Source organism: Trachypithecus francoisi, unplaced genomic scaffold (assembly GCF_009764315.1).
Source record: "Trachypithecus francoisi isolate TF-2019V2 unplaced genomic scaffold, Tfra_2.0 Lachesis_group0, whole genome shotgun sequence".
NCBI classification, from domain to species: Eukaryota; Metazoa; Chordata; class Mammalia; order Primates; family Cercopithecidae; genus Trachypithecus; species Trachypithecus francoisi.
Window position 1 is genome coordinate 165,821,715 of NW_022681453.1, and position 15,750 is coordinate 165,837,464.

General features: G+C 33.2%; 1 protein-coding gene across 13 annotated transcripts in view; it reads right to left on the minus strand.

Moving 5' to 3' along the window:
• Nucleotides 1–15,750, minus strand: part of TBC1D5 (TBC1 domain family member 5) — a 591,323-nt gene that overhangs the window by 235,154 nt on the left and 340,419 nt on the right. For all 13 annotated transcript variants that reach the window (XM_033212761.1, XM_033212760.1, XM_033212755.1 and 10 more), the window contains 4 exons: nt 10,828–10,930; nt 3,134–3,222; nt 1,305–1,355; nt 1,140–1,209 (listed from right to left, as the gene is read on the minus strand). In XM_033212761.1, the coding sequence (XP_033068652.1) occupies nt 1,140–1,209; nt 1,305–1,355; nt 3,134–3,222; nt 10,828–10,930 (313 nt within the window). The remainder of the gene's footprint in view (nt 1–1,139; nt 1,210–1,304; nt 1,356–3,133; nt 3,223–10,827; nt 10,931–15,750) is intronic.

Here is a 15,750-nt window from a genome sequence, read left to right on the forward strand (position 1 = left end):
TTATACCAATATAAAGGAAATAAACCATACTGGAAACAATATGCCAAATTCTTTAACAGTATCCATTGCCAGAAGAATTTGTGACTTTTCCAATATTGTGTAATATAATGAGACAACCATAATGATCACTAAGATAGCAGAAGGGTTAGTTTAAAAATATAGTTAACTCAGCAATTCCACTTCTAGGTATATAACAAGGTAAGTGAACACATGTTCATACAAAGCTTGTATATAAACGTTCAAAGTTATTCACAATAGCCAAAAGTGAAAACAACTGGAATGTCCATCAACTGATGTATGGATAAACAAAATATGGCATATCTATATAATGCAATATTATTCACGCATAAAAAGAAATACTGGTACATGCCACAATATGAATGAATACTGAAAACATTATGCTAAGTGAAACGAGTCAGTCACAAACGGCAGTATATTATATGATTCTACTTATATGAAATATCCAGCATCAGCAAGTCCATAGAGACAGAAAGTATATTAGTGATGTCAGGGCCTGTAGGAATAGGGAAATGGAGAGTGACTGTTAATGGATATGCAGTTTTTTTTTTTAGGTGATTAAAAAACTGTTTTGGAATTGGATAGCAGCGATGTTTGCCCAATCCTGTAAATATACTAAAAACCATTAAAAGTTTAATAGGTACATGTGGTGCTATGTGAATTATATAAAAATTAAAAATATAGTTAAAAATAAGAATAAGAGTAAGAGTAAGGAATATTGATGCTAAATGTATGAATTCAATAGCAACGCACTGGTAAAAGCAAAACAACCTATTTGATATAGGTTTTACCTATGCACTTCAGTAATAATGTGTATACCAACTCATTAGGATAGCAAGAGAAAGATTATAATAATTTTGTAACTAAGCACTTATGCTACTTGATTTACACACACACATATAAAAATGTATTTATATGACATTTTCACATTGCCTTTGTATATCTGCAAATATGATTAGAAATATACTTAAATCCCCAGGCTCAATCTTATTCCATAGGTAATTTCATTTTGGTTATAGCAATAATAAGGGCTATATACTATTCTTTGGTTACATGTTGTTATTTATTTAAAGCATTTGCTCCATCGCATACACTGAAAAGATCTGTACTATAAGATTTACCTTCTGACCATCATGCTCAAAAGTTGAAAACCAAGGTTCAGCAGTTTCCATAAGTTGTGAGAACACTGCACTAAAAATAAAACAAAATAACATAATGCTAGGTTTAACTTTCATTAAAATAATCATGGTATAAAAAAATAAAACAAAGAAAGTTTTTGTACTTACTAGGCATCATGTTCCAGATACTCAGGGTTCAAGAGAGTTTTCATTTCCTCACTTAAAAAAGCAATACAAGCAATCAAAATGTGTAATTTTTGAATAATTAAAGATGCAGAGTTTGCCTTATTCTATACAAGACAACTTTCACATAATGTGTAAATGAAAAAAATTAAGTCTTTTTTTTTTTTTACGAAAAGAGCAACGCCATTAACAAATGATATGCTTTCTTTCTATAAAGATCAAAAACAAATCAGCTGCCTTGTCTATGCCACAATGAACTATCTAATTATTCCAAATAAATACAGAATGTGACCATATAGTTACTGGTCAAATATGCAATATCAAAACATTGATTTATTTTCTTTAACTGGATTTATTTTCATTTTAACATCAATTTATCAGTGACAAAACCTCTTAAGCATTTACTTTATTTTTAACAGATTGAATCAGCTGAAGAAGCATGTCCAACACATTTAAAAGCTATTTTCAATCACCTACATTTTCTTGTAAATTATATTCTACATGCACATTTTTTAAAGAGCTGCTGTCTGAAGAATACATTCACATGTTAAAAAAAACAAACTGGCAGGCGAGGCACGGTGGGTCACACCTGTAATCCCAATACTTTGGGAAGCTGAGTCGGGTGGATCATGAGGTCAAGGGATCAAGACCATCCTGGCCAACATAGTGAAACCCCATCTCTACTAAAAATACAAAAATTAGCTGGGCGAGGTGGTGCCTGCCTGTAGTCCCAGCTACTCAGGAGTCTGAGGCAGGATAATCGCTTGGACCTGGGAGGCGGAGATTGTAGTGAGCTGAGATAGTGCTGCTGCACTCCAGCACAGCTACAGAGCGAGACTCCGTCTCAAAAAAAGAAAGGCATTAAAACAGGATCCTAATGCTAACTTCATGATTATATTTTAGAATAACTGAAATGAAAGCAAGTTAGATATGGTTATACTCTTGTCAAGATAAAAAAAAATTCAGTAAAATTAGCAAAGCTTCAAGGAAACTTGAAAATATCAATCTATAAACTAGTAGACAGAAGTTAATTTCACAATGGCCTGAATATATGCTCAGCAAAACATATGGCTGTATTTGATTAATAAAGATCTTATAATCAGATATGTGAAATGTTATCTGTGAGTTTTCCGTTTACCGCATATAGATGGGCTGACCTGAGGAATACTCCTGGACTCAAGCTGACAGTCCTAGACCCCTCCATTTCCAAAATTATTTTCTGAAGGCCCCAAAGTTAGGGTATCTTAAGTTAGAAAAATGAATTCTAACACTTAGCCTAAGTTGAATCCAATTACAAAAGTTATATGCAGGAAAGAATAAATGAATATATCTAAAAAATTTGAGAAGCAATTTTGTTTATTTACAGAGGGAGGTTCTTTGTGGGTCTGCTCCCTTACTTATGAATTAAGCTAAGTCAAACCTGATGAGGAGAGATAATCTCATATATAAAGTCTTATTCAGCTTAGAGTGAAAAATGGATCATTAGAGGATGATATATATGGATATCAATTATTAGAACTTCTGTGATTACAACAAAAATGTTCCATTCTTGATCCATTAGTTACATGTCTTCCTTTGATAGAGAATCAAGATTTCCAAAGACATTTATGATTCCAAATTTGCCCTACAGCTAAACTGTCCTAACAACTATTAAGTAGAATTAACAATTAACCACAAGAAACACAATCAAATGTTTACAACTTATACAACTTGTAAGTACCTTCCATTCAAAAGATTTTGAGGTTTCAAAAACAAAGGTTACAGTGGGGGCTAAAACACAGATGGAGCTCATATTTAAAAAGAAAACAACTTGCCTGGGCTGTGCAGACTCACTGGCATGTAGAAAAGCTTGGTGGTCACAGTGAAGGACAAAGACTATAGGTGCTAACAGCTCGTGCATACCCTGAAATGAAAGAGCCAGACAAATGAAAGAGATGGATACTCAGGGTCCATTAGTGGACAGTATAAACTCAGTTAAATACTTCTTCAAACCAATTCCTACTAGCAAAATTTCCATATAATACAGAAACACATAAATATGGAAAGCTACAAGATGAGATTTTTATCTACTTTTAGAATTTGATTCTAATTCAACCACCGCAGGTATTCTTCTTTAAAACACGGAGAGCAGTTCTCTTTTAAATGACATGACAAACAATAAATTGGCATGGTAGATAACCTTGCACCTGTCAGTTGCTTCAAGATCTGTACTCATAAATATGAATTTCATTTATGCAAATTATAATCATGAGCTACAGTGTTAAGATCTGCAGTAAGAAGGGCAACTAAGAACTGTAGACCTAAGGAAATTACATCCAATGTTTTCATTATATAATGGCTCAAAATTAGGATGTCTGTAGATTTAGGAAGCACTGAAGTCTGCCAGCTAGAAATGTTGGATAATAAAAGAAACAACCTTAAGAAGGTATGACAGAAAATAAACTTGTTAAAATAGGATTTAACATGTTTAATCAGAAAATTACCAAAATTTTTTCCTGTCTACTTCAACTATAAGGTTAATTTCAATTTATTTAATGATTTCACCAATACGATTTTCCTCCTTATATTGGTTTTCACCAAAAATAGGTATAGAAACAAAAAGGCATAGTATTAGTTACTAAGCTGTCCTTAAAAGGGTACTATAAAAATCTATTACTGATCCATTATTGTGGTGACATACAGTATTCCACATTATGACTACCTTTGCTAACTGAGATTTCTTTCCCCCTTAAGCATCAAAAAACATTTCAGCAAGTTAAAATAGATTATTATTTTTCCTGTCTCTTAAAGTGAGCAAATGACTGCTTTCCTTTTGCTTAGTAACTAGGGATGCTCTTTTATAAAAAGACAAGACAAAATACCACTTTTAGAGGAAATACGAAAGCAAAAAGGAGATAAATCTTTTGCCAGTAGAATTAGAGATGGCTTCCTATATTGGATGACCAGAGTCATATAGTCCTCTGCACAGTCTAGTAGTAGTATACTATTCTTAGAAAGCCAATTGTTATCATAAAGATAATATGCAAGTTAACTTTTTCAGACTTCATATATAAGTTATCACTACTTTGAATTAAAAATATTTAGTTATATTTTTACAAAACAATTTATGATTCATTGACAATTTACTTGTGATTTAGGACAAATTACCACGTATCATTTCAATCTTTATAGGTAACCAACTCCTTATTAAACAAACCTTGAAAAAGATCTTTCAGATAACATGTTAGATACCTAGAAAAATGAAATTGAGCATTACTAAATCTGCTTTAAAAATCATGAGGGGTTTATTCTCTTGGAATAGTCTCAAGTTACTCCAAAAACAAAGTGCCGTCATTTGAATCATTAAAATAATAAGTATTATATCAATAGAAAAGTATGGAAAAGGAAAAACAAAAATAAAAAAAATGATAAAGGGAGAGAGGGAGGCCAGCCAAAAAACAAAACTTAAGAAATAAATTTAAAACTTCAGTAGATATCCTTGAGATCTTTTTTTGCCTATTTCTCATGATTTCTCCAGAATTAAAGTCCTTGGAAGTAGAATTTCAGGGTAAAGGGGTAAAAATATGTGTTAACATCTGGTAGGATATATACCATTAAGCTGTCTCCAGAAAGAATTCTCTCAGTGAAGAATATAAAAATCATTCTCTCACACATCCTCACCTATATTCAGAGTGTTTTTTAAAAATTTTGTCAAGTTTCACAGTTAAATTGTTATAGTTTATTTAAATCCTAGCAACATTGAACCCCAAAATTTTATTGAACGTTTTTACTTAATAAATTGCCCTTTTTCTCCTGATGAAGTGTTTCCTTTCCTTGGTGATGTCTAATAGCTCTATACCAATTAAAGATATTAACCCTTTCTAATTGTTGTTACAAACATTTTACCATGCTTATCATTAGTCTTACTTTTGATTTCTATGATATATTTTACTGACATTATACACTTTGGTCAATACAATAAATAATTCTTCATGGTTTCTATTTTGCTTTCATGTCTATAAAAGAATACAGTTTCCTTTTTTTTTTTTCAGTTAATTCTTCGCTCAACTGATATAAGTTTAGTTTTTGCCATGAAAATAAGTATGTTTTTCTCCAAAAGAATTATATCAATTTACTGATTAATCATTTCATCTTCAATAAATTCAATCTACTCGATAAGTTGAATAACTCATCTTCTCCCCAGAGTTCTGAAATGCCATATTTAGTAAAAAATAAATATTTAGCTTACATTTTTTCCAGGCTTTTACTCTAATACATTGGTTTGTATATTATTAACAATAATTGTACCATTATAAAGATTCGACCTTTAAAATATTAGAATATTTCCTATTTTCTACTCCTTTTTTTTTTTTTCAAACTTATCTTGATGATTCTATTTTTTTTATTACAGGTTGTGTCATTATCATTTAGGTTAAACAAAATGGTAAACAAAACATTAAAATTTTTATTGGCATTGCATTGAAATTAACTTGAGAAGAGTATTTTTAAGAACATCAGATTTTCCTAATCCAAAAATCTGCAGAACTGCGTAGTTCTTGCTAGGTTTATCATGAAGTTTTCTTTCTTTGCTGCCAGTGGGATGCCCTTTTGAAAGAAAGAGTGCTTTTCCCCCTCTTTCAAGCACTCTTTGAAAGAAAGAGTGCTTTTTTTTTTTTTTTTTTTTTTTTTTCCGAGATGGAGTCTAGGTCTGTCGCCCAGGCTGGAGTGCAGTGGCTGGATCTCCGCTCACTGCAAGCTCCGCCTCCCGGGTTTACCGCCATTCTCCTGCCTCAGCCTCCGAGTAGCTGGGACTACAGGCGCCCGCCACCTCGCCCGGCTAGTTTTTTGTATTTTTTAGTAGAGACGGGGTTTCACAGTGTTAGCCAGGATGGTCTCGATCTCCTGACCTCGTGATCCGCCCGTCTCAGCCTCCCAAAGTGCTGAGATTGCAGGCTTGAGCCACCGCGCCCGGCCCAAAAATATATTTTAAAACAAGTTATGGCTAGTATAATAAGAAAGACTTCTTGTCTAAATGAATCTTCCCAACTTTAAATATTCTCTTCCCTCTAGTTTCTGTGACACCACTCTGTCTAGATTCTCCATTTGTTCAAACATCATTCATCATTCACTTATTGCAAAAACTATTAAATGCCTGTATTTGCTGTGGACACAAAAGTGAATGAAGTGGGGAAGTTCCTAACGTTGATGGAGCTTGTAGTCTAGAGAGAAAGGAACAAAATAATAAAATAAGCACAGAAATGACTATACAGTAGTCCCCCATTATGTGCAGGAGATATATTCTAGGACCTCACAGTAGATGCCTAAAACTGTAAATAGTACTGAAAACTACATAAACCATGCTGTTTTTATATATACATGTGTATGACAAAGGTACTAAAATTATGATTTAAATTAAAGATTATAAAGTAGGCACACTAAGATTAACAACAATTAGTAAGAATAGAACAATTGTAACAATATAGTGTAACAATATTATGTGATTGTGGGCTCTCTCTCTCTCTCAAAATATTGTATTATACTATACTCAACTGTTTTTGGATGATGGCTGGCTGCAGGTAACTGAAACCACAGAAAGTGAAACTGCAGGAAAGCGTGAACTACTGTACTGTACTGTAGTGTACTGTACTGTACTGTAGGTAAGAATGGACACTGTACAACTGTGATTGTGTGTGTGTGTGTGTGTGTGTGTGTGTGTATACACATCCAGATCCTACTACAGGCCCAGCACAAAGAAAGTACTCACTACCTATTGACTGAATGAATGCAATATCTACCACTTAATATATCCACATAGTGAAAAAAGCTGAACTACAATATGAAAAAAAGAATACCATTAAATCATATTTCAAATCAATAAATAAAGGTGTTATTGGCAGAATGGAAGTTAAGAGTCTTTTGAATACCATTAAAACTATTTTACAAGTTCAGTTTTGACTTTCATCTAAACTAAGGATTTTTTTTTCAAATACTTAAAAGACATTTTTGGTTTTGCTGTCAATTCAAGACTAGTAAAACCTGTTTAACAATTACAAATGGCAATTACATAGACATCTTTAAAAGAAAAGAGAAATACCAGAAATAATAATCATGAATTCAATATGCTTTAAATTTGACAAAGCATAATAAAAAATAATGTATTGACAGTATGCTTCTGGTTCCCAAAATGTGTATTTTGCTTCCACCTATATTGTCAGCATTTCTGCCTGCTTAAAAGCTTTTATCCCTGCTGGATTGTTAGTAGTCACTGCACTCCAAACTCATGTCAGTTGAAAATAAAGGTAACAAAGTTTTCTTCATCAACAGCCTGTAGGTTCACAAAATTGAACCTGTTCTTTTATCTGCCTGTGTTCATTTAGCCCACCAAGCAGTCTTTATTAAAGCTAAGGCATCAGGCAGTCAAAGTTCATTAATACCATTTATATAATCTCGGCAATTTCAATTAACTCAGCAAGACATTCTACTACATGATAACAGTCTCATTAATTCAATAAAATCCCATAACTATTAACAATATGGTCGATGTTAAACGGGGTGTCACCTAGTACAAAATAATAGCTTTAACAGCTTGTGATGAAACTTAAGGTTCTTTTCTTAAATTTGATCTGGCTAAATATTTAGTCCTTCTACAGCAAGGTATTATTTTTCTGTAAAAAATCTATAGGATTTTAAACACATACAAGGAGTAATTAAATATTTTAAAATGACACCCAGGAGTAAGCTAATAATACTTTCTTATTCAGTAACTGATAGATTTTTGTTTTAATGGATCAAGAGCATATCTTCCATATGACTGTGTAGTCTTCCATACAAACGCAGTGGGCCACGTACATCACAAAGTGTACAGTTATTATGTTTTTGTTCCTTGTCCAAAGAACTCGTTTCCATTATTATAAGACTCCTTAATCTATTTCTCCTTTCTCTAAAAAAATTGGAAAACAGATGTGTAATTTGGAATAACTTTATCCTGATTTGATTCACTATCACCAAGTCTTTTACTGTGGGGTATTTTCAAGTATTTAAAGGAAAAGAGGAAATAACAAAGAGATAAGGTTCACAACAAAAGCCAATATAATGAAAAGAGAGCAGAAAAACAAAATCCTGGAATTTTTGATAGAGATTTTAAGCTAATGAACTAATGCAGCAGAACCATTTACTCCCACACTTCATGTGAAGTGTGTTAACAATCTCCTTACAGTTTAAAGTCATTTTAAATGGGGTCTTCTGCTATTTGCTTCCAAAAGAATTCTACACGAACAAATTTTTTCCCCCAGTCTCCTTTTTGGTTTGTTTTTAGTCTTTCGACTTTTTATCTGACTTGTAGATGAACCTACCTTGCTTGCGAGTCCCTTTCCTAGTCTGAGATTACAAAAAAATTTATCCCAAATCTTCTTCTAGTATTTTTATATACTTTTAGTTTTTATATTTATGTTTTTCCACCATCTGGAATTTATTCTCCAATAAATGTATAATTTAATGGTTTTTCCAGATGGAAAGCCAAATATAGCAAGACAATATCCTTTTCTCTATTTTACCATATTCAGATCCCATATAAACTGAACCCGTTTCTAAACTGTTTCACTGAACAATGATCAATTCACATAATACTGTCACATTAGTTTGATCACAAAACCTTTATAGAAGTTTTAATATCTACATTTGCCATTCTCCCTTTCCCACAAATTCTATGGTAATTCCAACACATTTAATAATTATTATAATGATGATGATAATAAAAACAACCACAACTACCAACATGAACCTTTGCTTGGCACCAAATGTTAACTCTATAAAGTAATTACTATTATTACCCTCATCTGACAGATACAAAACTAAAGATTAAAAAAGTTAAGTAAATTGTCTAAGATTGTGAAGTTAGTAAACGAGAGAGCTAAGATTCAGACAAAGGAATTTGAGTCTACACTCAGTGCTTTTAATCCCTAAATTGTATTATCTCCATTAAAATAAGTGTAACGTTTTTAGGCACTAAATTGAAAATAACTGTATCCAGTTTTTTAAAAAAACACATATCTTACTCAGGTTATCACTGGAATGATAATTCATTTAAACATAAAGAAGTAGTATTTTTACTTAAAGTCTTCTCATCCAAAAACTGCTATTTTTCTATTTATTTGAATCTTGCTTTACATCCTTGAATAACTTTTTTTTTTTTTTTGAGACAGGATCTCGATCCTTCGCCCAGGCTACAGTGCAGTGAATCAATCACAGCTCACTGCAGCCTGAAACTCCTGGTCTCAAGGGATCCTCCCACCTCAGTCTCCCAAGTAGCTGAGACTATACGTGTGCACCACCATGACCAGCTAATTTTGTGGGGTTTTTTTGTAAAGACGGGGTTTCGCCATGTTGCCCAGCCTGGTCTCAAACTCCTGGGCTCAGCCAATCACCCTGCCTCAGTCTTACAAAGTGCTGGGATTATAGGTGTAAGCCACTGCACCTGGCCTATACTTTTCTTCATATATTTCTTGTATCTTTATTGTTAATTTTTTTCTAGACATGTTATAGCTTTTGGTTGCCCTTATAAATGCAATTTATTTTTCATTTCCAATTCTAATAAGCTATTGTCAGCAGGTAATTAATACAGAAAAATACTACTACTGTTAAAAATAAGATAAAATTAGTTCCCTTGGATATTCTATGTATATACAATAATTAAAAATGTATGATTTAGTATATTTGTAGTATGACATGTTTTACCATCCTTAAATCTAGTTTATTTCAAATTAAATACATTGCTTTTACCATAAGTGTTTTCTATTATATTAAATTTAAGTTCAGTGGTCCTGAATTAGATATACATTATAACTTTTGATTATTAGAGATTTTAAGAATTTAGCTTGAATTCTCACTTCATTTGCATTTGGAGAAATACATAAAAATATCCAACTGTGTGTATTTTTATTAGAACACCATAAACTTAAATAAAAAATGTAAATACATCTGTATATATTAAATAATTCACATTTCAATAATATAAAACAACCCAATAATCTTCTTTGCTTTAGTAATGAGATGAGTCAAATAACAGGGTAACAAAGGAACTAAATATACATTTCAAAAAATTTAAAGAAACTTTCTGAAGTTCTATTACTGATAAGTTTTAAAGGATAATAGGATACTTGATTATTTTTTACATGACATGTCATATATTTATAAATGCTATACTGAAAAATATTTGTACATACAACTCCAAAATTTTATTACTAGATTGCCTTCAAAGATGCTGTTTATAAACAAACTCCCAAAAGTTGAAAGAAAAGACTGAACACCTTAAAGGAGACAATTTGGTGGAATGTCTTATAATGAGGAAGAAGCATATGTGCTTCAATGAGCTTACCTTTCTCACCATGCAGCTGACAAGCAGCCCTCTGATTGCTTTAGCATTATGATACAACTTTGGATACAATAAAGGCTACATTATTGCTCTATCATTTGTCAAGCTGTATAGAAAATTTTGAGTCAATGGATGCCACCTGTAAGATATTTTCATTACCTGTTTATAAAGCAACTGCTCGTTTTCTCTGGCATAACAGAAAAGAACATCTGTAAGAATTTTTCTCACATTTTCTTGTTGGAAAAACTGCATTTCAGGAAACCTGGAAAAGGAAAATACAAGATTGAAACTGACTAACACAGTTTCAAGAATCACTCTCAAATTCTAATCTCGAAGACGAGGCAAGGGCAGCTTCAGATTTTAGAACAAGCCTGTGTTTGCCATGCAACTTATGCCTTTGGTGGGGAATGAAAAAGGGGTGAGGCAAGGGGAAATAATTATATCCCAGAGGTAAATGACATCCTTCAACATACTCACATTTCAAATTTTTTCACATGCTTCATATACTTCATACATGTGTGAATATGATAGTTTTTGAATTATATTCTACCTGTCTGCGGATAGGGATTTGCTTTGTTTTAGCCCACTGGTTTTTAGGATAAGAATGTGATTTTGTAAAAGTACTAATTTTTTTCAAAAAAAAGATTGTCATTCTTTTTCCTTGATGTAAAATATCGACACTTCAGTTATTACATATAACCACATTATCGGCTTTTCATCTGATTAAAATATAGACTTCTAAATATTTCTTTATAATACAGTAAAACACAACTGCAAGAACCCAGAGAAACCCACAGCAACACAACACACAATCAATGTATAAGGGCTGAGGGAATGTCATCTACTAGTAGTAGTCAACTGGGTTTAATTACAGAGTTTGAACGATAATTTTTAGGAGAGAAGGAACATGGAACATCAGTGGAAAAGGTAATCAAAACAGAAAGAAAGATATGAAGGCACAGGAGGCAATGGGTATTTCAAGAGTGCAGCATAACACGGTAATTATTAATCAGAAGGAAAAGACAATTCCATGAAACACTGCCTGCTGGGAGCAGGACAGTGGGATAGAAGAAAAGGTGGATCAAGGCTGGAAAGAACTTTGAATGCTGAATTTCCAACTATGGAAACACAGCATAGTAAATCTGTGTTTATGAATAAGAAAGTGATAAAGAAAACTGTATTTTAATTTAACTCTATGGAGGAATAAACCTGAAAGAGTAGCGTAGGAAGGACATAAGAGTGCATTCTAATAAAATGAAATTTAAAAGTCCCAAACCCAAGTAGAAAAGCCTGTGTTCAAATTCATGTTGCATAATTTCTAGTTATGAAACCTCGAGTGAATGATTGCTTAAATGCCTCGTCTATTAAGAAGGGATACAAATACTGATCTTGTGATCAAGATGCGATCATATGAGAGCACCAAGAACAGTGCCTGACAAGTAGTAGATATTCAGGAATAGAAGCCATTATTATAATAGTATTTGAGTAACGATACTTTAGATAATGAGATTGCAAATCAGGTGGCTTTGGAACTAAAAATTGAGAGAAAACGTGAGAGAGTAGAGAGGAAGATGACCTAGAGCATGAAGGCATACAGCATTACTGAAACAGAAAAGTATTCCTTAATGAGTCTTTTAAGAACAATAGTGGCTGTTTTACATCATATTATAATGGTTTACTGCCTCCCATTTCTGGAGACCTCTGCTATTTTATGCTTCACTCTGCTACTTTGTTGGTGCCTTGGACAGTTATAACTTTCTAGTCCAAGCTCGGTTTTCAGTGAATTATGCTAGAGATCTGTGAAGCATCTTTTTTTCTGGTCCTAATTTCTTAAATAAATTAAGGCCCATTTTATCTTCATCTGTTCATTTGACTTTTGCTTACAACTCCGTTCTGCAACTGCCCACACAGGTTTCGCTTGGTTTTTGTTGCTGTTTGTTTGTTTGTTTTGTTTTGTTTTGCCTTTTCTGTGGCAGCAAGGAAGCCTCTTTTTTGGGGGCCAGTAAACAACCTAAGGATCTGAGCAAGCTTGCTTCACATATTTGCATAAAGCTTAATGTGATGATCTCCCAGGCAGTCCCTATCCAGGCATCAGAGTTCAAATAGGGGTGGCATAATTAACTTCTAAAGAAGAGAAAAATTAACCTGAAGAGTAAGCATATGTCAGAGAAGCCAAAGAAACTGCAGAATGATGTCAAATGCACTGAAGTAGGAAAGAAACACAAAAACTTTTAAAATGACATTTTGGAACAAAAGAAAGTTGCTAAAGCCTTTAAAAATCAAATATCCCAAATTAAAGTAACCAGGATAAAAGATAAGTAGTTAATAAAATAACTTGGTATAGAGAAATTTCTTGGGAAACTTAGCCATTAAGTTAAGAAAAGAATAATCCTTTTGAGAGGTGAAATTTTCTCTCCTCATTATATAATATAAATTTAACTCTGTCTTTGAGTAGGCTTCATTCCCAAAATTCTGGATCACCTGACTTAATAATTTTGCATGTCCCCTTCCTCATCTATTCTTTGGAAATTTTCTTTCTTTTTTTTTTTTGAGACGGAGTCTCGCTCTGTTGCCCGGGATGGAGTGCAGTGGCCGAATCTCAGCTCACTGCAAGCTCCGCCTCCCGGGTTTACGCCATTCTCCTGCCTCAGCCTCCCGAGTAGCTGGGACTACAGGCGCCTGCCACCTCGCCCGGCTAGCTTTTTGTATTTTGTAGTAGAGACGGGGTTTCACCGTGTTAGCCAGGATGGTCTCGAACTCCTGACCTCGTGATCCGCCCATCTCGGCCTCCCAAAGTGCTGGGATTACAGGCTTGAGCCACCGCGCCCGGCCTATTCTTTGGAAATTTTCTACACACATTGGCACAACCAAATTCTGTGTAGCCGTTACAATCTAAAATTGATTATGAAAGAAAGTACTAAAAACTGCTACAGTAACTTTGCAAAGAGTATCCATAAAGTATAAATAATTTAATACCTAAAAACTAAAAATGTAAAGTATACTTGTTAAGTCAACTTTAGCCTGAAGCTGCCTCCTTACATATTTTAAGTTCACTCTAAAGGTTTCTCTGTATATTGCGAACACAAGTGGAGCTGTAAACAGACTGTAGCGTACATGTCTGCCAATCGAGTTTTGGCCAATCAAATGTAGCCAACTGTTCAACCCATGTTCAAATAAGGCAAACACCAACCTGTGACCAATCCAGCTGTTTCTGTACCTCACTTCTGTTATCTGTATGTCACTTTCCTTTTTCTGTCTATAAATCTTCCGCCATGTGGCTGTGCTGGCGTCTCTGAGCCTACTCTGACTCGGAAGGCTGCCCGATTCATATATCGTTCATTGCTCAATTAAATTTCATTAAATTTAATTCGGCTGAAGTTTTTCTTTTAGCACACTATATACCAATTCCTGGTTTCATTTAAATGCATACTACCCACTTTCAAGATTAAAAACTACAGATCTACAAGAATTCAATTGCAAGTAGTAATTTAAATTGCCTACTTTTAGCAAATATCAAATCAATTGAAAATGTGTGTTATGCAGACATAGCATATCTATGCAACAGCACACCAACTATGATTTTGCTCTACAATGCTGAAGTGCTAATTTGTGAAGTTTCATGGCACTCTCTTTGTTAGAAAACTATAACTTGTTCATTAAATGATGAAGAATCCATTGCATCAAATAAGTAAGGTAGAAAGATATAGAAAAGCTCTGAAAAAGAAGTAAAGTTTTCAAAACTATTTCAAAAGTTGGAAAAAGAACTGAAAATCAGAGTTTTGTGCTGAGTCTTTGGAAATTATCCAGTCCAACTCAGAGATTAACAGGCAAGTAAACAGAAGCACAGAGGAATAATACCTCTGCCAATGTATCTGGGTAGTTAACAGAACAGCAGCACTTTCCAACTGCTTCCCTAATCGGTTATAAATTAATCTGAGAAATGCATTTAGGTAAAACTCCATGACTTTAGAGTTACACATAAGAACCTAGCTCTGAAGGTTGATGAACATACCTACACAATAACATATTTCCTACAAAAAATACTTGATGGTCACAGTATCAGGATTCAATCCAGAAGATGTTACATTTATAGGTATAAGAAATATGAGAAAAGTACAGTGAGTAGCATATCTAGGAAGAGTAATAATCTGTTTTTGATGATATGTTGTAAGTTTCAAAATAGCTTCCCTACCACTCATTAAACTTCTAGGTTTTATTTACCCCATGCTAGATGGTGTGGATTCAGGCTAGGTAACGTAATTTGAACATCAGTGTAACCCAAGTATCATTGGAAAGGCAAATCTGTTTTTGAAACATAATTAAAAGCACAGAATACTAACAACACTAGATGCAACAATCATTCAGGTTTTCAAAAATCAACAATGACTCTACAGTTTCATGGAAATAAGAGAGAAATTTGGAATTAAAACTGTAGAGGTTCCTAATTTATTCAAACCAAAATATCTGGTAGGAAAATAAAACAGAAAGGAAAAAAAAACCACACTAAGTAGGAACTGGAAACAAATTTTATTATTAACAGAAAGTCTTTCTTTCTACATTTGTCCATAAAATAAAAATTGAGATGTAAAACAGGTGAGGGTAAAACTCTAAAAATAGAGATGAACAGCAAAGATTAAGTAGTCCATAATGGAATTTAGACTAAAATAGTCTTAAATCTTTACTTTAGGATAAAAGTCATATTTCAGTTTAGACTCAATTGATCAGTATTTAAGTTTCTCTCTCAGATGTGTGAAGAAACTGTATTTCAACAAATTTTACATAGTACACAGTAATAGTAAGAGCCATCACAAACATTTGGTGTGTGTTTTCTACCTTGAAATAAACCAAAATTGGTAGGCAACATAGGTTTAAAGTTTTAAAAATCTTTCATTATAGAAAATTCAAACATTTATAAAGAAAAGACAACAGTAAACTGAACCCCAATGTACCCATCAGCTAGTTTCATGACTTATCATTTGTTTTACATATATTCCTCCCCAATATTGCATTATTTTGAAGCTAATCCCAGACATCATTATATCTATAAATACTGCAATGTGTATTTCTAAAAGACAAGCACCC